The sequence below is a fragment of the Mytilus trossulus genome, unplaced genomic scaffold (assembly GCF_036588685.1).
Source record: "Mytilus trossulus isolate FHL-02 unplaced genomic scaffold, PNRI_Mtr1.1.1.hap1 h1tg000234l__unscaffolded, whole genome shotgun sequence".
Classification (NCBI taxonomy): Eukaryota; Metazoa; Mollusca; class Bivalvia; order Mytilida; family Mytilidae; genus Mytilus; species Mytilus trossulus.
The window spans coordinates 14,858-40,291 of record NW_026963315.1 but is presented as its reverse complement, the minus strand read 5'-3'; the positions used below and the strand labels follow the sequence as shown (position 1 = coordinate 40,291).

At 32.2% G+C, this 25,434-nt stretch overlaps 1 protein-coding gene across 1 annotated transcript; it reads right to left on the bottom strand.

The window, feature by feature from the left end:
- Nucleotides 1–802: 802 nt before the first annotated feature.
- On the bottom strand, nucleotides 803–20,673 carry LOC134701220 (uncharacterized). Its single transcript, XM_063562352.1, has 7 exons — nucleotides 20,589–20,673; nucleotides 12,343–12,520; nucleotides 9,838–9,888; nucleotides 5,250–5,323; nucleotides 4,127–4,432; nucleotides 2,344–2,459; nucleotides 803–994 (listed from the first exon to the last, which is right to left on the bottom strand). The coding sequence occupies exons 4-7, from the start codon at nucleotides 5,299–5,301 to the stop codon at nucleotides 803–805; spliced, it is 666 nt and encodes a 221-aa protein (XP_063418422.1). The 5' UTR covers nucleotides 5,302–5,323; nucleotides 9,838–9,888; nucleotides 12,343–12,520; nucleotides 20,589–20,673.
- Nucleotides 20,674–25,434: the final 4,761 nt, after the last annotated feature.

Below are 25,434 nucleotides of genomic sequence, written 5' to 3'. Positions count from 1 at the left end.
GTTGTCTCATTGGCAATCATACATCATCTTCTTTTTTTATAAAAATGGACCAGAAAACCCGTGGTTAACAAACTTTTACATGATAATGACCTTTTGGGCATGGTTTCCGTCTGATAATGACCGCTGGGGCGTGGTTTCCGTCTGATAATGACCGTTGGAGCGTGATTTCTCTGTTAATGACCGGTGGGTTGTGGTTTCTCTTTTTAGAAGAGAGATGTCCCTTTAATAAAACATTTTCCTGTTTTAAATATTATATTTAAGTCGTTGAATTGTTTATTATATGTTTTCGTTAATTATAAAATTTAGAAAACTTGATTAAGTATTTATAAACTGAAAATTGGACTAAAATAAATGGCAGTTTCACTACGACTGGTCTTCACTCTTTGCCATAAAAACAATAAAAATAAAGGAGTTTGCTTTATGCATTTTGAAATTATGCGTATTTTCCAAATCATGGTTTCTCAATTAAATAAACATAATAGTTCTTGAAAACTTGTCATTATCGTGATACATGGACTGCCGGTAGGAAAGTGGTATTGACTGCGACAGCGATAATGATATCGCCTTCGGATCAGTTATTATCACTATCTTAGTCAATAACACTGTCCTGTGGGCAGTCCATATATCACGATAATGACTAGTTTTTCAAGAACTTTTATATAAATACAAACATACAAAAACCAGTCTTACCTCGAATAGCATCAAATATGTTCAAACTGGTACTAGATAAGAAAATTGAAAAAATAGAAAAACGTGTGTCCGATACAATAAACTAGATTGTCATCTGTAAATGACATTCACCCTACAAAAACTTACTTTTGCATCCAAATGTGTTCGTTGTGGTTATTGTATGAGTCCTTCTCCCTATTAAACATTCAATTGTTATGGGCTCAAAACATTGATGAAGTGGTTCATCAGATTCAATTCCATATGTAACATTTAATAGGACACGTGACTTTACTTCGTCTGTAACAGTTAAATTTTGTATAGCTCCCTGAAAAGATAGCCTATGATCAAATTATTAGAAATTTGTATTTTGAGTGCTAAGTTTTAATGTTTCTATGCTATACTTTGCCTACCTAATTACAATACATATCATGTGTCCCCGCTTTGCTTGTAACACTCCATATCAATGTTTGTTCTTGTTATTATTACATCAGCAAATGAAATTTCAGCCTTCAAATTGGTTCAGGTGTATATTGAAGAACAAAGCGCAAAACTAAAATGGAGTATTTCAGATCCTTGAAATCTACAGATCTGTAACCTTTTACCCATGATCTGTCTTTAACTAGAGTGTGACTTGTTAATGTTGTTTGTGCTTTCGTCGTTTTGACTTTTGGTTATGGCGTTGTGAGTTTCAAACGGGTTGATGACGTTCAATTACCTGCTCTCTCTTCCTTTTTGGAAAATTTAGATGACTTAAAGGGTAAGTGATACATCAATTGTATGAGCCAGAAATAAAAATTACATAAGATTAATTCAAGTGCACATATATTAAGGTCTGTATTCTTCAGCATATGATAAGACACTTTAAATATCATATGAACATTACTTTTATGAAACTAGCTATGCAGTGATATTTGTAGAAAACAAATTGGAAACAGAATCAAGTGCGTGTATGAAGTTATGCATTGTATCAGAGAAAACATAATAATCTATTTATCAAATACAAACATGATAATGATGATCAGATTACAATTATATTGCGCACAAACTATAATATGTTTTTGGTAGGGATGAAAAACTCGGTAAAAATATACTTATCGATTACTCGTTGTATATACCGAGCGATACTTGAGTACTCGCTCGGTAAAACATCTACCAAATGAAAAGTAAAATTAAACACATTTTATGTTTTTGTGAGTCGTTGGCCTACATTATTACATATGAAAATATAATACACCAAGTAATGCTGTATCATAATAAACAGCTGTACTTAGTATGCACACTTGAAAAAGTCTAATCAAGTAATCAAGTAATTAAATTCTATAGAAAAAATATTACTCTAACAAAGAACAAAAAACAAAGAATTTGGGAACCGTAAAATCACACATTTAATGATCATCGTGAAACTTGTTTTTAAAATTATGAAAGAAACAGATTTCTATCAGAAAACCGATTAGTCGAGTGTCATTTTGGTAATTGAAACTCGGTACTACCGAGCGATACTGGAGTTTTTGAGTACTGGTTGACATCATTAGTTTTGAGGTATTTGTGTTGAATTAGTTTTGGCTCATTACGGTAAATGCCAAAACCACTATTGATAAAAAAAAATGCCAGCTACTCAAGTCAGAAAAAACTGTATTTTGTTTGTAGTAATTCTGTGTTTAAATAAATGCTAACATTTGAGATCACCATACAAACTGGTTTTGGGTAGACTTTATGCAGTTCAAAACTGAGTCTGTATGTTCCATTTTGCTGCTCGTAAATGAGATTAGTTGCATTTATATCTGGCATATCTGTGAATATAAAAAGACACTGTTTACAGCTTGTGTTTCTAACTGTTGTTGTACAGATACGTGTTTACGAACACTGATAAACGAAAACACTGTACAACTGCCCGAGACACACATGCATAGTATCCATAGGAGCTACACGTAGTGGAATTTCTGATTATTACTGGGATTTCATAACCTGACAATATTGAAAAGACGTTGAGCATTCAAACCCTATAATCAACCTTCCATCCATACGTTGGTGCAATCTTTTTATCTGATTCTTTTCTATATTCAAGATAATGAGAGAACCAAAAAGATTATAAACATCTTAATTTTAATGTTATAAACCAATCCAAAGGGGAACAATTATTAGTGTGTTAGTATGCATATATTTAATATTATTGTTCAATGTAGACTGCCACCATTGGGTTATGAATTTACGGATTAGACACATTTTTGACGTACTTCTTCTCAACAATAGTAATACACTCTGAAAGAAAACATACCAAATCACCCTAACCGTGATGACAAAGCAGTGACAGTCTGATTCAAATGAAGTAGCGAAAAATCGTATTACAATCATTGTATTTTTTTTATTTTTAAGATGAAATGATTCCTGCAATAATACACCAACCTTTATCTTATATAGCAGATTTGGTAAGTGAGTGCGTTTTTGACGTTTTGACATGTTATGCACTTGAGAGTGGATGAAAATATAAACAACTTTTCATCTAATAAAATTTCTAGTTTTACTAAGGACAGCTTGTCTTAAAAAATAATAGATGAAAACGTGACATTTTGTTTTATTATGTGTTGTTTCACTAGTTAGAATTTAAAGAGGAACATTAAACCAAGACGGATTGGACTACATGTATCACATAAGGACAAGGAAAATGATCCGAACTCCTTAATATTAAGAAATAAGAAATCAATTTAGCATTTATTTGGCATTTTTAACTTTTTTTGATTTGAGCGTCACTGATGAGTCTTTTTTTTACGAAACGCGCGTATGGCGTATTTATAAAATTTAGTCCTGGTATCTATGATGAGTTTATATTCTCCAACGCTACATGCGAGTTAAAGGTTCCTAATATTCCTTTCAAATCCGTTGTTGAAATATACTTATTAAGAAAATTCACAGTTGTCGTTTGAAATATCGTTTGACTAATGTGAAGACATTGTATTGATGACATATTCCTAATTTCAGAACGTATTCAAATGTTTGGGGGTTTATTCTTATCATGCATACAATAACTTTTAAATACTATTTATAATTAAAGTGTAATCGTCGCACTTTTGGCGTGAGAGCAACAAAGTTCATTATCTGTTCCATTGATAAAAACAGACTTGTTATTTGTGTCGAAACCACACCCCCGTTCTTGAATGTAATCTACTGATTATACTTATCAACCGTGTGTACTTACCTGCGCAGTCTAACATGTGTTGCTGTGCAGCTGGTCATGTTGGTTTGTTTGATTTTTTTAACATCAAAATCAAAATCAACTGACAAATTATTTATTGACCTGTGAATTTTCTGCTGTTGCCTTTATTTCTCCTCTCCTTTGACACAGAGGCAGATTAAACTGTTGCACAGAGGGATGACCATATTAGATCAAACATGCACCAACTCGATGCAACTTAAAACCTGATCGGTAAGAACTAAGATGAAAGGGAAATCAATTACTTACGAATAAAATTATCTTTGTTGACGTTTAAAAACTTTTGGTCTATGTCAAATCCAATTCGACAAGCATAAGGACACTGTAAGTCACTTTCTGATACTTTTTCAACAGTGAGTTCATAAGTAGTTGAAGATTTTATTTCTTCTTTATATTTCAGTGAGTCAATCGTTACCCCGTCATAGCATAACAGTTTATTGTCTTCACCACCTCTCCACTGTCTGCTTTGGTGTGAATGAATATCTTTGAGAGATTTGCATTTTAATTTTAGTTCTTTTCCTAATTCTATCATGTGATCTGGTAGTTCTAACAGAACTGGAAATACAAAACAAATTGTGATTAATATATAAAAAACGTCAATTGATTCAAACTGTAATAGTTATACGGTGAGTTTTTAAATCATATTTGCTTTGAATTTGTGTAAATAAATTAGACTGAGTCCCAGAGTGTTGGATATCTCGTCACATGTCACATTTATCTAGTTTTTTGTTGTTAAATGAGGCACATTTACATATGATATGAAATCAGAACATCACGTTAGATAACTTTGTCCGAAGCACTCTGCAGGTTGAACTTCATAAGGAACGCACAAAGCCTAATATTTGAAAGATTTGAACCATAACGGTTAAAGAACTAAATGACAAAACAATACCTAAAAATAGCTAAATCCATTAAAGAAAAACTTTGCCGTAGGTAATTGACAAGTTCTATTTCATAGTTTAAAAATTAATAAACTGCTAATTTAATAAGTTTCTTGATCAATGTTGTCAATACCGACATACTTATCTATTTGACAAATAAACTGTTATCACAGAGATATGTCTCGCTTTTTTGTAATTTTTATCATGCTAATGTTAAAATTAAAAAAGCAACACTTTAACATGTAAGTTTTGCAGATTTTCAGAGTCAATGAACCATGACTGATGGTGCAACGCTACACAATCTCAATGGCAATGAGTTGTGTCGATGTTGATACAACTGCATACTATATACAATTGACCTGTAATAAGTTTCGCCTCGAGACCAAAATTTACCACATTTTTTATATATAGTACATTGACATGATTGATATGTAAAAATAATTAGTTTGAGATAAGTAAAAAAAAACAGTGAAAATGAAACAACGTCTTACCTTTTGATTTTGCAATCTGTATCAGGAACATGAATACGAAAGTGATGTGCATTTGGTTTTAGTATTGTCATTACCTTAAATGTAGAAGTTGAGAACATTTTAAACAGCCATTTATTTGTATAGATATCATATCTTAAACTAAAGGTTTAAAATGAGTGAAGCTAATCTTTTGAAGTTAAACTGTATGTACATAAGGATTGGCAGCTATTAAATTTCCTATAGATAAATCACAGAACATTCACTATTTCCAACTATGTTTTAACCAAATATGATATATAAAAGGATATAGAAACAGTGCGGTGACAGAAGTGTAAAATTAATTTTCGAGTCTTATCTCCACATATAACACATAACTACATGTATAATATCAATTTGATGTTTATCGTGAATCAATTAATATCTTGTTTGTGAAGATAGATAAACACTGTACCTTGTTTTCAATTTGATTTGCACTAAACGTTTATCCTTTTCATAATTTCTGAAGAAATGTAACACTACCTTTTTCAGTTAAAAATATCTAAATGTTCATTTGAAATTAATAAAATATGAAATTATCTGCTCTACAGACATTAATTAACAAGAGTCTAAAATATAACCATAATAAATGCCCCGTAAAAATATTCATAACTTAAAAGAACATCTACTTTTAAATTGTTATGCATCACTAAGTTTGTATGGATACATGCATCATAAAACGAAGTTAAAAGACATAAAAATAATGAAATTCTAAAAGCTTTCTTTGGCTACCTTTACAGTTTCATTTGAGCAAGTTTAAATAACATTTTCTTAAATACAGATACAAACTATTTGTATTGAAGTAAATATAATCCATTCGTTTGCAATTCTTATCAACTATGATGTTGAATATATAACTAAGCTCCGATAAAATCCAAAATTAGTGTCCTCAAAAACAAAAAGTCGTCATCGAACATATACTCAATATCAAAATATGAAATTTTCCATTGATCTTATTTACTCTCTAAGCACAGAAGAGTGGTACGAAAATTAACGGTAGAAACTTATGACGCACCTGCCGTTGATAATGAAATTAACAACGTCGTCATAGGTAAAAAATCGATAAACAAAATATCAATGATCATCTCAACTCGATTGCTTATGTTATTTTCGCCGGTCCGGAACAGCTCAAACGAGAAAAGCAATCCCGTTAAGATCACCAACGATACTCTGTAATTATCATGCCAGTATTTACAATGACTCATTTCAATGTTTTGTCAACAAATATGTCATGATATCATCACAGAGATTTTTGTTTCAGAATGTGCCAGATACATATGCAAAAAGATAATTTAAACAATGTACCCTCAAAAGTTTGGAAGTAGATAGTCATATGTATATAGTTAATGGCGTTTTTCCCATAATGTAGTCCTACCACACGAGCCAAACATACCTTTCGACAAAAGGAAGAAGCCTTTAATATGCTACAGATGTGGAAATGAAGGTAACATAGCTATAAAATGTCGAGCTATACTAGATCACTCTCGCAAGGCATACATTGTTGGCTATTTTCGACAGATTGGTGCTGAAGACCATACTTATGCCTCTTATCAACAACAGTCATCTAAAGAATCACCTGGTTCACTTGTAAGTCCTAATGAAGTGTCAGTCAGGATCAACGACATTACGACATCTGCTTTACTTGATACAGGTTCAACCGTTAGTACACTTAACGAGACATTTTACAACAGATATTTTCAAGATTAGATTATTCAGCCATTGGACCTGATTCTAAAGATATAATTTGCTGAAGGAAAATACATGCCGTATCTAGAATAAATCACATCTAGCATACAGTTACCAGGATCAGCAACAACTGGTACTCCTCACCTTTGATTATTTTTGGTTGAACCGGACAGCAATTACACCAGAGAGGTTTCATTACTACTTGGTACTAACATCTTTAAGGAAATCATGGAAGATGTCAAGTTAGGTTTTGGATCAAATTTTTTTTTAAAAGATGCAAAACCTACAAACCAACTGGTACCTTACCTTTCGATGTTTGCTTTTGAGAGAGAATGAATTGCAGCAGAGTTCAAACAGATTTGGACTGGTGAAATCAGCAGAAGGAAAGACCATCAGGATTCTTCCAAACAGAGGTGTTATTGTTTATTCAAAGTTACACATATCAGGAGTTACCGTACCATACTGCAGTATGTGCTATGCTTGAACCAACTGAGGTAGCAGCCATTCCAACTAACATAGATGTGGATCCTATATTGTTGTCTTACAGTTAGAAACAACATCAATATTTCAGTTCAGATCAGAAGCGTCACCACCAGGACAGTTACTAGTTCAGCAAATGACATCTTATGCGAGATACAGCCAGTTTCAGTAGCTAATATAGAGATAACTAATGAGTTAGATGATGATCCTACACATCATGTTACCCTGTCAACTAACTTAACAGATGAACAATAATGGCAAGGAAAAAATTTGATTCAACAGTTCAGAAATGTTCAGCGAGACTGATATTGACATTGGACTTAGTACAGCAGTTCATCACCACATTGATTTCATGGACAAAAGACCGTTCAAACAGCGACATCGTCGTATTCCCCCAGCCTTAATCAACGAAGTACGTGCACGTTAGAACCTCAACAGTTGTTAGCTGCTGGGATTTTTCGCTGCTCTCACCCACCATGGTCGTCGAACGTTGCCGCAAGAAGGACGGAAAGCTGTGCATGTGCATATATTATCGTCAGTTGGACCATAACACATATAAAGATGCATATGCTTTGCCGAGAATCGAAGAAATACTTGATGCACTAGGAGGAAACAACGTTATACATACTAAACAGGAGGAGTGAATATCATCAGGTAGAGGAAACCCATAAACAACGAACAGAGTTCAAAGTAGGACCCCTTGGATTTTATGAATTCAACAGACTACCATTTGGATTCGACAACAATCCAGCCACTTATCAACGTTTGATGGAAGAAATCGTTGGAGACTTGCACCTGCACATATGTTTCATCTACCTTGACGACCTGATTATCATCTGAAATACCTACGAAGAACACTTTGATAAACTACAAAGAGTTCTACAGAGATAACGAAAGAGTTGACTCAAGCTTTTTCCATGAAAGGTGAAGTAAATTGACCATATATTGTCTAGAGGTGGCATACAACCTGACCCAGCGAAGATTGAGAAAGTTGTCAACTGGCCACCTCTAACATCTGAAGATGAGGCAAGACAATTCATGGGTTTCATTGGATACTACCGGAAGTTTATTAAGGACCTTTCGAAGATTGCCAGACCGCTTACTGGCCTAATGCCACCAGCTAAAAAGACAAAAGCGCAAGACTAAGCTACAACCAGCTAATACATTATGGATATGGAGAAAATCACAAAAAGATGCATTTGAACAAATGAAGTCAAAGCTTACATCCAAAACGGTCCTTGGGTTTTCATCATATTCCAGGCTCTTGGTCTTCATACAGATGCATCGATGCTTCGTTTAGGTGCTGTTTTGTACCAGGAACTGAATGATAAGAAGATAGTGATCGCTTATGCCAGTCGATGTTTTAGTAAATCGGAGAAAATTACCCTGTTCTCAAATTGGAGTTCTCACCTTTAAAGTTGGCAGTGAAAGAAAAGTTCCACGACTACCTATTTGGAAACACCTTCAATGTAGTTACGGATAACAATCCAATCAACTATGTCTTGACGTCAGCTAATCTTGATGCCTCAGGACACAAATGGATAGCAGCTCTGTCATCTTACAATTCCAATATTGCATACAGACCATGAAAGTCTAATGAAGATACCGATGGATTATATAGACTTCTAGGATTATTCAACCATTCAACCACAGTCAGTGAACATGGTGAAGGCCATCCGTAACCTGCAACATGCTCAACCTCATCACTAGAGCCTATCGATTATTGTATCTGTGGATCCTTCATTACCATCTCAGAATATAGTTGATGTTAAAGCCGAACAACGCAGAGACAGATTCATCAAAGATTGGATATACTGGATAAGTGATCATCATAAACCAGATAAACGGCTTAGTTATTCACCATTCAACAAATGATTCCCTAACAACTATTAGAAGATTATAGACGGAGTGTTGTACAGAGGGATGGAATTTGATGGCGAAACATCTAGACAACAAGTTATCCCAGAAAACTGCATATCTACAATCCTCACATCTTTACATGATGACGAGGGCCTCCAGGGAAGAGACAATACCTTATCATTGGTACGTGGCCGCTTCATCTGTTATGGTTTGAACAGGGACATCGAGAACTGAATTACCAACTGCGAAAGATGTATTCTTCGAAATCATCAGTATGCCCTAGATGCACTTATTTGTCAATCTTATAAAAAAAAAAAAGAATTAAGCAACAAGAATGTACACAAAAGATGACAATTTAAAGCATAGTTTTGGAAATTAAGGAGAACATATACTTTGTATAAAGAGATTTTTATAAAGAAGTTACAGATTGATGAAAGAAAAGTAACGAGTACTATTGTGCAAGATTTTAAAATAAAGATCAAAACATTATAAAAAGTACAATACAAAGTAAGATAACTGATACTAAGATTAAAAGTGTATTACGTACCATCAAAATGTCTTTAATTGGCTATATTTTTCTTAGTCACTAACCTTCTTGCTGAAATGATATTGAGTGTAAGACTGTCTTGTCGAGTAGCCAATTGAAATTCCATATGAAACAAAGTGTTCATAATAAAACATTTAAAGAAAATAAAACGTAATATATTATATCATAACGTTTCAAATTTGACAGTCACTTGTATTGGGAAGTTATACAGACCGTACGTTGACCGATAATTGTTCATTTCTGTGTCATTTAAGTATATTGTGGAGATATTTCTCATTGGCAATCATACCATATCTTCTGTTTATATTTACATTGTTTATTATTGTATAATGTTGTGCTGTATCACTTATGTGATTGTAAACAGAAGATTGCATTTTCTGATAACACAGTTTTTCACTATCTTAATTTGTAATGTATTTCGTTTTTTACTTTCAATTTATCAAAAGGCTTATAAAAGTTAACGTTGAATATATTATATAAACTTAACATAAATAAACAATAACAAATTATGTCAATTTTAAACGAAGATGTCAACCACCATTATTAATTGAATATAGATATTTGAACTTTGTCATTTATTTTAGTTTCAAAATGAAGTGTTGAAGAAAAGGATAGTGGCTGCATACACGATAGCAGACCGAAAACTTCCGCTTATTCAACTTATTGAATTATTGTTTTATCATGCCTAGTTTCATGACAGACTTATATCAAAGTACGTCAATCATACAGAAACTAAGATGTTGTCATGCTATGTTATGACATGGATGACTATGTCGTTATATAAACTTTCGGTAAACAACATTGAATGATGCTTGTTTGTCATGTTTACGAATTTTTGTCAGATTTTTGGAATCCTTTGACTTATCAGTTTTAATACCTTAACAAAAATTGCCCATTGACCCCCATTTTCTTTTTAAAACATCTTTTACATAATTATATAATCATATACGCCATTTGTAAATGAAGATTACCGTAGCCGTATTTGGCACAACTTTTTGGAATTTTGGATCCTCAATGCTCTCCAACTTTTTACTTGCCTGGCTTTATAAATATTTTGATATGAGCGTCACTGATGAGTCTTATGTACACAAATCGCGCGTCTGGCGTACTAAATTATAATGCTGGTACCTTTGATAACTATTATGAAATATTTGTTATTTTCTATAAGGTTTGAGAACTTAAACTTGTCAATGATCAAGCTATGAAAAATCAAGAGAGAACATGTTCCCTTCAAATTTTCAAAGGCTATTATCTCCAAAACAAGCACATTGATCTATATATTTTTTGGCTCTTTTGGTTCCTTTATAAATCTACTATCAACATATACTAGTATTTTGAAAAGCTTTTTATTTTGAAACTGAGTAGCGAACCTCTTTAAAGAATTATGCCTTACCTACACTTAAAAAATGCATTTAAGTTTGCATAATTTAAAAAACATCATTACGTGTCATAAATTTACCAAATGCAATTTGACCAATACAAGATTAAACAACGAAAGTAATGTTAAGTAAATGGTATACAAGTATAAAAATTATATATCCAGTGCAAAAAAAACAACCAAATCATGTACTCAAGAGCCTGTGGTCTTTACAAATCACATGTTTACTGAAATCAATATGTATCCACTTACTTTTCTTTTATAATTAAAAACTTGATGAACCCAGTTCTAATGCAATTATCAAAAAAAAATAATTGAAAAGAATGCAATCTTTCAGCAAACCATTTATCATCTACATGTATTTTTTTACTTACTTAGTATTTGTAATAGTTCAAAACATTCCAACTACGTTACTCTGGTAGCATTTGTTTCTTGTTTTTTTCTTGGTTTAACATAGATATAGCTGTCAGTAATTTTTTTCCAAAGAGAGTATTGCATTACCATGATTGTGTAACATCATTATTCAAGGTAAAGAGGATGTTTGAGCCCTCACAAACATAACACTTATTGTTTAACCAAAATCACATTTTGACTGTGTCTATTCAAAGCCAGAAATCTGTAATCCAACGGTTGTTGTTTTTTTTATAACTGTCAGTTTATACTTTTAGTATAAACTCGACCGTTTCTTATTGCTGTAAACTGTTTCACATTTTGTTTCCTTAAGGTATTCAATAGCTACCTATATGATGTTGTTGATCCCTGCGTTTAACTATCATTATTGGTATCTGTTTTTTTTTATCTTTACGAATGCTTCAGTAACAACCATTCTGCATTTTAACATGTTTAAATTAACAACATACGTATGTTTAACAACTTACTCGAACTTCTTCTAAGTTTAACTGTGCTTTTGCTGGAGGTATAGGAAAACATTTGAGATCTAATAAAAATGTCAAAAGCTTAGGAAACGGTTGCTTCAATTTTAAAAGACAAATATTGAGCTGTCGTTCACATCCTAGGTTTTTGTTCCAGAGTGGAAACAAGAATCGTTATGCAACATCTCAGCGGTATTTTTTACCATGATCAGTCTCTAATTGTCAACTAACCTATTAAATAAAACGTGTACTTACCATTTTTTTCTGATTTTTATGTATTTATGTTAATTGTATTGTGACTGTGCTGATATTGATGAGATGCCTAGCTTGTGCTCTTGGAACACGGGGAAACCAATCTAGAATCGTAGTTTGTCGAGAGTTTGTTTACTGAACGCAATCTGAATAAGTTATTATTTTATTCTTTCAGGAAAATCTGAAAAAGAAATAAAATGTTTTTGCACATTTGCTTATTTCCCAAAATCATAGTCCAACAGAAAACATATTTACTGTACATATGAAACCGTAAGTGTGCTCAACAAAAGAACACATCATACAGTCTTTACAAATAACAGATAAGTTTAAAGGAGATTCAAATGACAGTCAGATCACAATGGAATATACTATTAACCACGTCCACTTTTATATTTTGTCTATCTGATGAGTTAAGCCTTTTTCAACTGATTTTTATAGTTCGTTTCTTATGTTGTACTATTATACCACTGTCCGAGGTTAGGGGGAGGGTTGGGATCCCGCTAACATGTTTAACCCCGCCACATTATTGATGTATGTGCCTGTCCCAAGTCAGGAGCCTGTAATTCAGTGGTTTTCGTTTGTTTATGTGTTACATATTTGTTTTTCGTTCAATTTTTTACATAAATAAGGCGGTTAGTTTTCTCGGTTGAACTGTTTCACATTGTCTTATCGGGGCCTTTTATAGCTGACTATGAGGTATGGGCTTTGCTCTTTGTTGAAGGCTGTAAGGTGACCTATAGTTGTTAATGTTTGTGTCATGTTGGTCTTTTGTGGATAGTTGTCTCATTGGCAATCATACCACATCTTCTTTTTTATATTAACCTAATGATATAAACTTCCATTTTTTTATTTTTCATTTTTTTTTTCTTATCTGAAAAAAACATTTGCATATTTATTTTCAGAACGATCAAATGCATGATGAATTTGTACACCAAAAACGTTTTGACACTGTTAATCAATAACATAAACTATAGAGGCTCTTAGGAGCCTGTGTCGCTCACCTTGGTGTATGTGCATTATTAAACAAGGGGAACAGATGGATTCATGACAAAATCGTGTTTTGGTGATGGTGATGTGTCTGTAGATCATACTTCACTGCTCATTCTTGCAACTTACAATTTTCTCTATCTTAAATGAACTTGGCATTTTAGTTACAGAGGAAAACATTTTGTAAAAAGTTACCAAAATTTACAAAATTCATGAAAATTGTTAAAAATTTACTATAAAGGGCAATAACTCCTTAAGAGGTCAATTGACCATTTTGGTCATTTAACTTATTTGTAGATCTTCATTTGCTGAACGATATTGATGATACTAAAGATAATAACCAAAAACGGATATTTTTTTTTTTAAATTAGCAATTGGGGGCAGCAACCCAACAACCAGTTGTCCAATTCATCTGAAAATTTCAAAACAGATAGATATTTACTAGATAAACAAGTGAACCCCTTTTAAGATTTGCTTTAAATGCCTCGGTTTCAGAGTTAAAAGCCAAAATATACATGTTACCCCTATGTTCTATTTTAAACTATAGCGGCCATCTTGGTTGGTTGGTCGGGTCACCGCACACAGTTTTTAAACTATATACCATAATAATGAATGGAGCTAAGTTTGGTAAAATTTTGTCCAGTAGTTTCAGGAGAAGATTTTTGTAAAAGATTACAAAAATTTACGAAAAATTGGTAAAAAATTACTATTCAGGGCAATAACTCCTTAAGGGGTCAACTGATTTTTAGCAGTGGTAGCCTTCTTGGTTGGTTTGGCGGGTCACCTGACATTTTTAAACTAGATACCCCAATGATGATTGTGGCCAAGTTTGGTTAAACTTGAACCAAACTTGGCCCATTAGTTTCAGAGGAGAAGATTTTTGTAAAAGTAAACGATGACGGACGACGACGACGACGACGACGACGGACGACGCCGGACGCCGGACGCCAAGTGATTAGAAAAGCTCACAATTCGACCAGGTGAAATAAAAAGGAACCGGATTTTAACATCCCGAGTCGATACAACTGAGAATAAGATCGGTTATCACACTAAATTCTTCAATGTTAAAAAGACGATATCATAGGACATAAGACAAGGGAACATGCATATAAATGGTTTATCAAACCTTTTTTTCAATTTTCAGATCTCTGTAGTTGCACCTTTTAAAGTAAAATCTGAATTTATAAAAAATTGCCAAATGAATGCTCTTTTTAAACCATTAAATAACAGTTAAATCCTGCATATGATACGAGTTTCTGGAAAGAGATTTAACAAAATTTTCTAGTATGATTATTAATTTATAATTTAACATCAACAATCTATGTTATCAAAGTCGTATCTGTAAAATATTGTTATACACAATAAGGATACATGTGGGCTCACAGCCTACGACAAAAAACTACTTAAAGGGAAACTAAAACTGACACACATTATACATGTTATATAAATAAATTGTATAAGTTGAAGTTTGTGAAGTGGAACAAGGTTACTATTTGCTCACATAATCTAATTTTAGCACACTAACTTAAGTTTTTAACTTGATATGTGTGGCAATTTAGAAATGTAACATATTACGTAATATTTATCTTCTACATACTAAGCATTACCTTGATATCTACATACATATGCAACAATGTGTCAACGGAGAAAATTATAGCCAATGTGGCATACGTTATCCTCAGACGTTATCTATCTTCTCGTTTTATGTCGTGAGGCAAAACAAATAATCTGGTTAGAAGACACATTTTAACCGATCTGTCCAAATACTTATTAGCGACTTGTTGATTTCTTTATTTTTTTCAGATTGTTTTAAAGGCGATTTAAATGACTATAACATGTATAAGGTTATAACGTAATATAATAATAACTTTTCCAAATCTGTTCATCTTAACAGAATTTGCAAATTTATTTTCAAACAATTGAATGCATGAATAATTTGTACACCAAAACGCCACTAGCTGTCAAATTCGTGTTCATCGAATGAACTCAAGTTTCTTTACTTGTGACAATGTAAAAAAATCTTTCCAAACTATAAAACCTATAAAATAAACTACATACCGAGCATTGGCTCGAAAATATGAAGCTTCATTTCGTATGTATTTTAGTGTAGATTCGATCTAATTAACTATATGGCATTGACCTCCGAACACCTCCGATGGTTAAATAAGCCAAAAAACATAAATATAGATATTTATATTTAGTGTTGTTGTTGATATTTACCCAACATGCAACAAGTTTTATAATCGTTTAATTGATATACAAAAAATTGATGATGTTCCAAAACGATAGGTTATATAGACAGAAGAAGAAGTTTTTGCCAGTGTAAAATTTTGATAATGCATATGGCGTATTATTTTTTAATGATTTTTTTTCTGGAGTTGTAAAGCATTTCACGGCGGTATAATTATTTTACTTTAATTATGCCTCCCTTATTTGTATTAACTTTGTTTTTGCATCTGTTATCAATTTTTGTCGTTCGGTGTAGATTCATTTGTCTTACTATGTCTTTTGATTGAGTTAAGTCATTCCAATCGACATCTTATAGTGTGTCTTTCTATGTTGTGATATTGCCCTACTGTTTCAGATAGGGTGAAGGTTTGGTACTATTGGAACGTTTCAACCCGCTGCAATTGTTTGCACCTGTAATAAGCAATGAATGAGAAGTTCAGTAGCTTTCGTTTGTTGATGTGGTTCATAAGTGTTTCTCGTTTCTTTTTTTTTTATATAAATTAGACTGTTAGTTTTCCCGTTTGAAAGGTTGTACAATAGTAATGTGTTGGGGCCCTTTCTATCTTGTTGTTCGGTGCAGGTCAAGTCTCCGTGTAGAATACCGAATTTTGACCTATAATGGTTTACTTTTATAAATTATGCCGTAGATGTAGAGTTGTCTCATGTGCACTCATACCACAGCTTCCTTTATATATATAATTGATGTTTTGCGGATAAAATCAGTCAATCAAAGGTGTAACATTTGTTTAACTGTCAATTCTGACATTATTTTCCTTTAAACTACCAAACAAGCACGATTCGAGTGTTATTTATCTCTATCTAAGGGGTTTATTTGACGTTCACCTGAATACGGATTCAATGAGCTCGAATTATTCACTTGTAAGTGAGTACTTCATCATCAATGTTTTCAAGCTTAATTTGACAAAACTAAACCATACTGGGGCCGGTAACAATAAGTTTTATTAAGAGAGGTAGTAAGTATTGAATTAAGGGGAAGATAAGATAATTCTTAGATCACTCAAAGAGTGTAAATCAAAGCTCCCTCAGGTTGTTCGTATATCGCTCTTATTTCTCCCTTAAGTTGCATCGTAATAGTTTTCAAGTTACGAGTTCTTAATAATTTTCTGGTGTCTCCGTTTTTGGTTCCTCGCAAGGAGATTAGAATCACTTTAAATGAATCATAGAAACGTTTTAATTATTGATTAAATGCGCATAACAATAAACTACCCATTTAAACCTAAGGAAAACAATTCTGGCCGCAGGCCACCATTATTCTTCCGGCACTTTTTTGATAAAAGTAAAATTGAATTAAAAAATTTGCACCGCTTCAAACATGAAATTATTTTAACTGCTTATAGAAAATTATTATTTTAATAAAATATGCTTGTCTCAGGACAATCCTTTTGAGGGCCCTATTATTCACAAGGCCAATGGTAGGATTTAAATCGAGTATGAATGACGAGTCTCAAATGACGTAGGCTTATTTTTCTATCCTACTGTTTATTTCGGTCAAATCACTACTAGAATGGTTGACGTTTATTATTTGTAATTTGGATAGAGGAATGTCTCATTTGCACTCATACCACATCTCCTTATAATTTGTCACTTTAAGCATTTTTTTTTTCATTTTAAAAGCCTTCTTAATCAAATGATTAAACACATCAAACGAATGGACAACACTTATCATACTCCTGACTTGTTACAGGCATTTTCAATGTGTAAAAATGATGAATTGAACCTGGTTTAAAGAGAAGAACCTCTCACGTGTATGACAGTCTTGTCAAATTCCATGATATTGATAACGATGCGTGAACAAAAAGACACGATAGGCACAAATGTAAAAAAAAAAGAGGTGAACAACAACAACACCCAACCAACTAAAAACTGAAGATGATTTTAGATGATTCGGAAGGGTAAGCAAGTCCTGCTCCACGTGTGACGCCCATCATGTTGCTCATTTTATTACCAAGCCGGTAAATAATTGGTCAACCAACTTTTGATGGATTCCGTAAAATTAAGTAGTGATGATTTAAACTGCACCATTTTGAACTTTTGGTTTAAAATTGAAAAAAGTTCACAAATTTCTTCTTGCTTTATATTTTTAACACTTCTCTCAACAAGCCAAAATTAAGATGATTTACAAAAAAAGAGAAACTACCATCCTCCACATACATGGCCAAGAAAACACTGATATATAAGTTCCTATTCAGATGAATTAATAGTTTGAAAAAAGATATTTCTAAGGTTGACGTATTATTTTATTTAAGCAACTTGTTCTAATATTAACAAGTGAATGTACAGCTAAGAGTAGTCGGGACCACTCTTACAAAAAATGTCAAGAGAAGCTATTGCGAATTGTTCTTGGTACACCCCTAAGTTGCTAAGTTTGTTTTAGGAACACTTAATAACTGACCAAAATTTAAGAATGATTTTGCGTTACCGGAATTAGTAAGAATGCTTTAAGGTAGACGTAAGAATCGTTCTTAAATCATGCACTTTTTCAAATCATTAAGGGCTGTCAATCATTCTAAGATAGGTCTGAGGTAGGGTCTTGTTAAGTTCTTTTAAAAATCTTAAGACGCCCTTTAGACGTTCGTAAGACATACAAATGCTTCTTGTTACCGGCCCCTGGTCGATGAAGGCGAATTAGAATTTCGCTATTTCACTTTCATTAAAGATGCATTCTTTTGACCTTTCAGTATCCTTGAAATGTCGTTCTTGAATTAATTCAAAAAGATGTGACACAAGTTGAAAATATCAATGATGTTTTTAAATGTTATAATCAAACTAAATTCTGTGAAAAAAAACATGGGTATTAACAACAAACAAATTTAAAGAAATTTATTTTTCAAATTTGTTTCCAATCAAGTCAGACTTTTCTGCCAATATTTTGAGAAAATGAATGAGTGGTACAAAAAATGATTTTACCAGAAAGGTGTACATCCCATATCTCTTTTTTCTATTCAAACTTCTTATATGTATGTTTTCAATCATTTATATAAAAAAAAAGATGAAATAATATGCATTTTGTTCTTTGAACAGAAAAAAATTACAAAAGTAAGGACCAATTTTGGCCTCAAATTTCAGATTTATCTGACGTAAGATTTTGACCACTTTTTAAACATTTAAGTGTCTATTCCATTTGATTCAATTAATTTATGTGAAAGATTTTAACTTATTTAGTCCTTAAAAACGTTCCGATTCAAGCTTAAATATGAAAAATCTACAAAAAATGCCGAAAAATGTCACTTTTCAGATGTTTTTTGTCAAAAATAAACGTAGCCGCATCCGTGTTCATCGTCAACCTACATTTGTGTATGTATTATCATTAAATCTAATATGAAGTGCTTCTTTCCCTTTGTAAACAACACCGTGTGAAAATTCTCGATTTATCTATACCTAGCGCAGACTCAGAAATATTCAAAATAATGGATGTTTCAATATACCTCCCACGTAAATCCACATGTAGACTATTTGAACCTAATTGCAAACGCATTCAATTTGCCGATTTTATTGTATTAAAAATTGAAATAAAACAAAAGACAAAAGATTTTTATTCTGATTCGGATGCATAATAAAAAGAAATAATATACTACAACTAGTTGTGTTTATTTCCTAAATATAGTAACACAGCTTTCTTTTGTGCAATGTCAATTTCATCATGGAACGCTTTCTTTATAAAATCAGGGGTTCATTAAGGGATGAAAATTATCTTGATATTTATGTTACGATTTTAAAAGCTATCAATATACTAATTTAAGTTGCAGTATAAAAACAATATATTTCTTTTGTAACCATCAAAGTTCGTATACTTTTGTATTAAAATGGAATTCTGAGGTAGGTGTTAATTTATTTTCTATTCTATTGCATTATTCGCATATTAACTGATTTCAGCGAGTCCACGACAAGTCAATTTTGGTTTTGATGGTAGCTTACGAGAAAACATGTAAATTAAAAGTCGTAAATATTGGGTGTGAGAATTAAACATATTTTTTTCTAGCGGTAATTTACGCAATAGTCAATGCAAGCTAAAGATGTTTGTGATTATTTGAGCTCTATCTAACCAGGAGTAAAGAAGAACAGCTACACACACGGCATACCCATCATCTCCTCAGTATTTGAGTGAACTTATTTGTCCTATTAGAATCGAAATAATTCATGGAAGCCATAGATTTGTTGTAACGCTCAGGATAAAATTTGAATATCACGTCCCAGGCCATGTGTAAATTTCCAACAAATCTATGGCTTCCATGAATTATTTCTTAAATACAACTTGCATTCCAATATTTAGGATGAACACGAATGCGGCCACTTTCGTTTAACAAGGAAACCGTTTAATATTTAACAAAAATGTAAGAATTATGAAGATTTCAGTAATTTAGCATGACTTATTGGTGCTAGTGCACGATATATGTGCATTGCATTGTAAAGTACAGCCCATAGTTATGAAGCAGAAGCATGCATTCTACTGTCCATTTAATAACTAAAAGTTTACATTTTAACAATTTTGTAAACTGTTATATGTTGGGGCCAATAAGGGGTCTTACTGGACCTTCTACTTTACAAAATTGGCAGCATGGTAAATTTGACACGAACAAGCATAAAAATATGACAAAACTTTATTATATTAACACATACCTATAGTTTTATTTATCTTTATTGAAAGTATGAAAAAAGGTTTAGTTGTGGAACTATGAATTTTCATAACGATGATAGACCCAAAATGGGTAAAAATTGATGAAAAATTGGAAAATCATCAAAATTAGGTTCTTTCAAAGATCCGTACCAAAAACAAAGGGCACCACAATACATATTTTCTTCACACATTATTTTTTACAGTCATATAACCGAAAAAAACAGGTTAAGAAAAAACGTTTAATTCTAGAAGTTGTTGGCTCTTCAGAGGTACATCAATAATGATAAAAACAAACAAAAATATCATAATTTAGATTTTTTGTATATCTCGTAGCTAGTGCCCCTTTTAAGTGTCATAAAAATATTCACTCTACAGAAACATTTACAACATTACTTACGGTTTTCTTCAACTGTTAAAGTTTCAAGGAGGTTAACAAAATGTATATGTAAACGGATACGATTTTATTGTTGATAAACGTTAACTACATGATTCAAACAAAATGTTTACATTTTTTCTAGTATACAATATTTATACAAACGCATTTGAGTGAGGAAGAAGCAAACAACTGTGAAACTACGTGTAAATCGTTATTAGCAAGAAAATCCACTTGGTTATTTTAAATAATTTTAAAGGAATCTGCAAGATTATTTATCAGAAACTAACTTGGGTTATTTACAATTGTACAAAGAAATAATCTGATTAATAACACGAATATTAGCAAAGTACTCAAAAACTGAACATCGGATGACCGCAAGTTGTTGTGGATGGTCCGACTAGTACTTGTCTCAGACAAAGACCACTTCGTATACCTGTGGTTAATGTATAGATATAAAAAAAGAAATCTGAGACAAGTTCGTGCGTGGATGATAAATTAATGACATGGAATTCAACCTCACAGTAATGCGATAAAGGGTGCGCATCAAAGTTGCTCGATATGGATTAAACAGCAGGCTATTTATCACATATGCAAAACTACTGTATTTACTACTAAACATATGATAAAAATCAGTACACTCTGGTTTATTGTTACAAATGTATATATTATATTAATATGTTATATTATAGTACATCTATATATAATTTTCATGCATGTGTATATCATTCTATTGTATCGTCGCGTTTTACCGTTTTGTATCAAGGGTTGACGTCAGTGTGCGACGTAGCCTTAGCAGCTCTGATAATATGAGGTAAACGTTAAACTGTATGGTTGTGTTGTTTCAGTATACGATAGTAGAGTTAGTCCCGATACCTATATTAATACTAGTGCAGTGCAAGTGTATAGTATATATATAGTATCCATAATTTAAAACTGATATAACTGACAGAAAAATCCGACTGTATCGAGTGGGGGTAAATCACAACTTGACACTTTGTTTGCTTTTTGATTATTGTGAATTGGAATCAGTGTATGTAAAGAGCGATTCTTGAAAAACCATTTTCACTGTATACGCCATGTTTTTCCGATATAGAATGATACATAAACCGACGATAAATTTATGATTTTGGAAAAAATATTTAATAAAATATCAAATGGATTGTTTTGATACACTTGTGATATACCATATAGGTAAACTGTGAGAATGCAAAAGGTTTCAAATTGCACAAAAACCGATCAAGGTGTGAAAACATTTCCTAAATGGCAAATATTAAAAGAAGTGTTCACTAACAGAGCGTGCAAACGATTGAAATAAAGGCAACAGTAGTATACCGCTGTTCAAAACTCATAAATCCATGGACAAAAAACAAAATCGGGGTAACAAACCGAAACCGAGCGAAACGCATTAAATATAAGAGGAGAACAACGACACAACACCGAAACGCAACACACACAGAAACAGACCAATCATCAGACAAAACACCACGAGAATAACAAATGTAACATGAAAACCAAATACATGAATTTGGGATAGACAAGTACCGTGCCACGTCTTATCTCAGTATCTAAAAAATAAGAGAAAACACAAACGACTCAACGTTAAAATGCAACACAAAGAAAAACGAACAATATTATAACAATGACCATCTTCCTGACTTGGTACAGGACACTTTTAAAGGGGAATAAAAGTGGTGGGTTAAACCTGGTTTTATGGCATGCCAAACCTCGCACTTTAATGGCAAAGTTAAATATAATATTGAAATGACAACATAATATTACAGGACTACAATACAAATAAAAAGGAGAACATATTAGACAAAGAAAAACATGATTAATAGATAACAAAAAGCATATCCAAAAACGCGCCTTGTCCACACAAGACTCACCAGTGACGCCCAGATATAAAAGATCGAAAGTGAAAAAATTACAAAGTTGTACAGCACTGAAGATCAAAAGTTGAAAAGGTTTCGCAAAATACGGCATGGTTTTTATGCCCGGGATAAGATCATTCTTATTATATAGAACAATTCATGCTATTGCAAACAGTAAATTTTATCAAATGAATATGAAAGAGATATACACAAAGAAACTAAAGTATTAACTAATTACAGAAAACTAAACCTTTATACATAACGCCTAGATATAAAAGATCGAACGTGAAAAAGGTACAAAGTTGTACAACACTGAAGATCAAAAGTTGAAAAGGTTTTGACAAATACGGCATTGTTTTTATGCACGGGATAAGAACATCCTTATTATATAGAATACTTAATGTTATTGCAAACAGTAAATTTTAACAAATGAATATGAAAGAGATATACATAATGAAACTGAAATATTGACAGAAAAGCAGCAGTAAAATTTCACATTTACAGAAAACTGTACAAAATTATTAATGTTATATAACTTAAAACAGGTTTTGTTATTCAGCTTGTTCATTTTCAATTAAATTCAACAACTAAGTATGCTGTTTTATTTATACGATTCATGTAAACTGTCGACTAATGATACATGTAATAGACTTTCATTTTACACTGTAGGGCGATTCATTTATATTGTTCATGCGATGCATTTTCACTTAAGGAAATAATTTATCTCTAAATTAAGCCCTATTGTTTAAAACAAAACACAGCTGGAGTCGGAGTTATTGATTATATATGACAACTTTTTGAGTGAAATCCGAGGTAATATATCAATGAATTCCATTCAAATAGTAGTTATTGCTAATAAATTCAATTCTATGTTCTCTAATTATTTTCCAGATCCAGGTTCAGATCTTTATGTAGGATAAAATGTATCCTTCACCATGACAAGCCATCATTGAGCACATCTATATTGGACAGTTAAGTCAACTACATTGTACACCGAATAAAAATTCGGTTCATCTCTACATCACTTACCAGATCTTATAACTTGAACGACATCAGAGCGATTAGCTACTGCTTGTAGACTAAGTTTGAAATATTATTGGCTCTAAATTTTTTGCTTTGTTTGTATGCATTCGCAAAACGATCTTCATTACTCGATCGAATGAGTGGTAACATATATTTTGTTATTTGTTGTTGTTTAAAATACATAATGCGAATGAAAACCCCGATGTTTTATATTATTTGCTTTTATTTACTTGCGAAACTGACCTCAGAATTATTGCACTGTACGATTCATTCTCTTTCTCTAGTATGTAGTTCGTTCGCTTCCTTTAATATCGTTTGTTATACATTATTGTACTGTGCGTTGTGCAAAAGCCTGTCACTATGGTCGAAATATGTACGAAACGGCATGGTAAATTATCAAAGCTTTAAAAATATGTTATATTCATTGATTAAAGTTCTTCTACAGTATACATTGCATTTTTTGGGATCCATGGCACACTAATAGCAAACTCAGCAACTATGTTTGAATATGCATGCTATAAATGTATCAAACGTAAAATCACAAAAAATACTGAACTTTGAGGAAAATCTAATGCGAAAGTCCATAATCACATGGCAAAATCAAATATCAAAACACATAAAAAAATGAATGGACAAGAACTGTCATATTCATGACTTAGAACAGGCATTTGCAAATGTAGAACATGATGAATTAAATCTGTATATCACCATAAGGCGATGTAAGGCATATCATCCCGATCTTCGCGATAGATTTACTTAAGACCTCAAGATAAAACAAATACTTAATTCCTTAAAAATTTAATTAACATCGGGCGCTTTGGATGAGTGGGCTTTTCTTCTTTCAGAAACTTTTGTTTCTGTGCGTGTTACATTTTAATGTTGTGTCGTTGTTCTCCTCTGATATTTATTGCGTTTCCCTCAGTTTTAGTTTGTTACCCAATTCTTGTTTTTTGGTCTATAGATTTACGAGTTTTGAACAGCGGTATACTTCTGTTGCCTTTATTTATTCATGTCAAACAAGTACAAACCTATTTTCAGGTTGATACAATTTTCAATATGAAAATGTTAGAAATGTCAAATAGTTTTAGTAGTTTCAAACGTTTGCTAACAAAAAATCAAAGATAGGCTAATATCTAACTAACGTTTTTCTAATAAACGGTACAGAACTAAGAACACACGCAACACATGTACAGAAAAAAAACAATAGATATGAACGGTACGCAACGTAGGACGTCCATAATCAACGTTGGATATACCCGTGTATATTCAAGTGAGCATCTACAACTAGCTGCCATTTCTAATTGCATATATCGTCAATTCAAAGTCGTGTAAAGACTATTTCAGTTGTTAAATGTCGAAATATCATATAAAACAACAATGAAAATTATCGCACCTCTAAAATGTCCACATCAGAAATGATCGCACTTACAGTGATAATTGTGTTAAAACATACTTTCAAATCCATTTTTTTGTATTTCTAAAAGGTAAAAAAACGCAGTTTTTCACCATCAATTTTTGTTCTACGATTTACGTTCTCGCATGCGACGGTGAAAATGAACTAAATGGATTCGAACTTTATATACACTAGGAATTCAAACAACTAAATCTAAAAGGATATAAGTAGGAATTATTTACATTATACATCTACGCCTTATCAGTATCACACCGGAATTGAATAAATATGCACTCAGTCACCACTTTAAATTGATTTTAAACAATCTACAACTACATGTACTTTCATTTTAATACAAATTGAATATAATCAGTCATCGGGTTTCCCTTTCATGAATAATGTAAGTCTCTAATCAAATAGCAAAATCAAATGATTAAAAAATATCAAACGAAAGGACAACAATTGTCATATACATGTATAAATTAGATTATCTCCCGTTTATCAGAAAGATAAACTCATTATGAACTTCTTATAAAATGATTATGCAAATTTTTGTAAAACTATTATTGATATCTTCTTT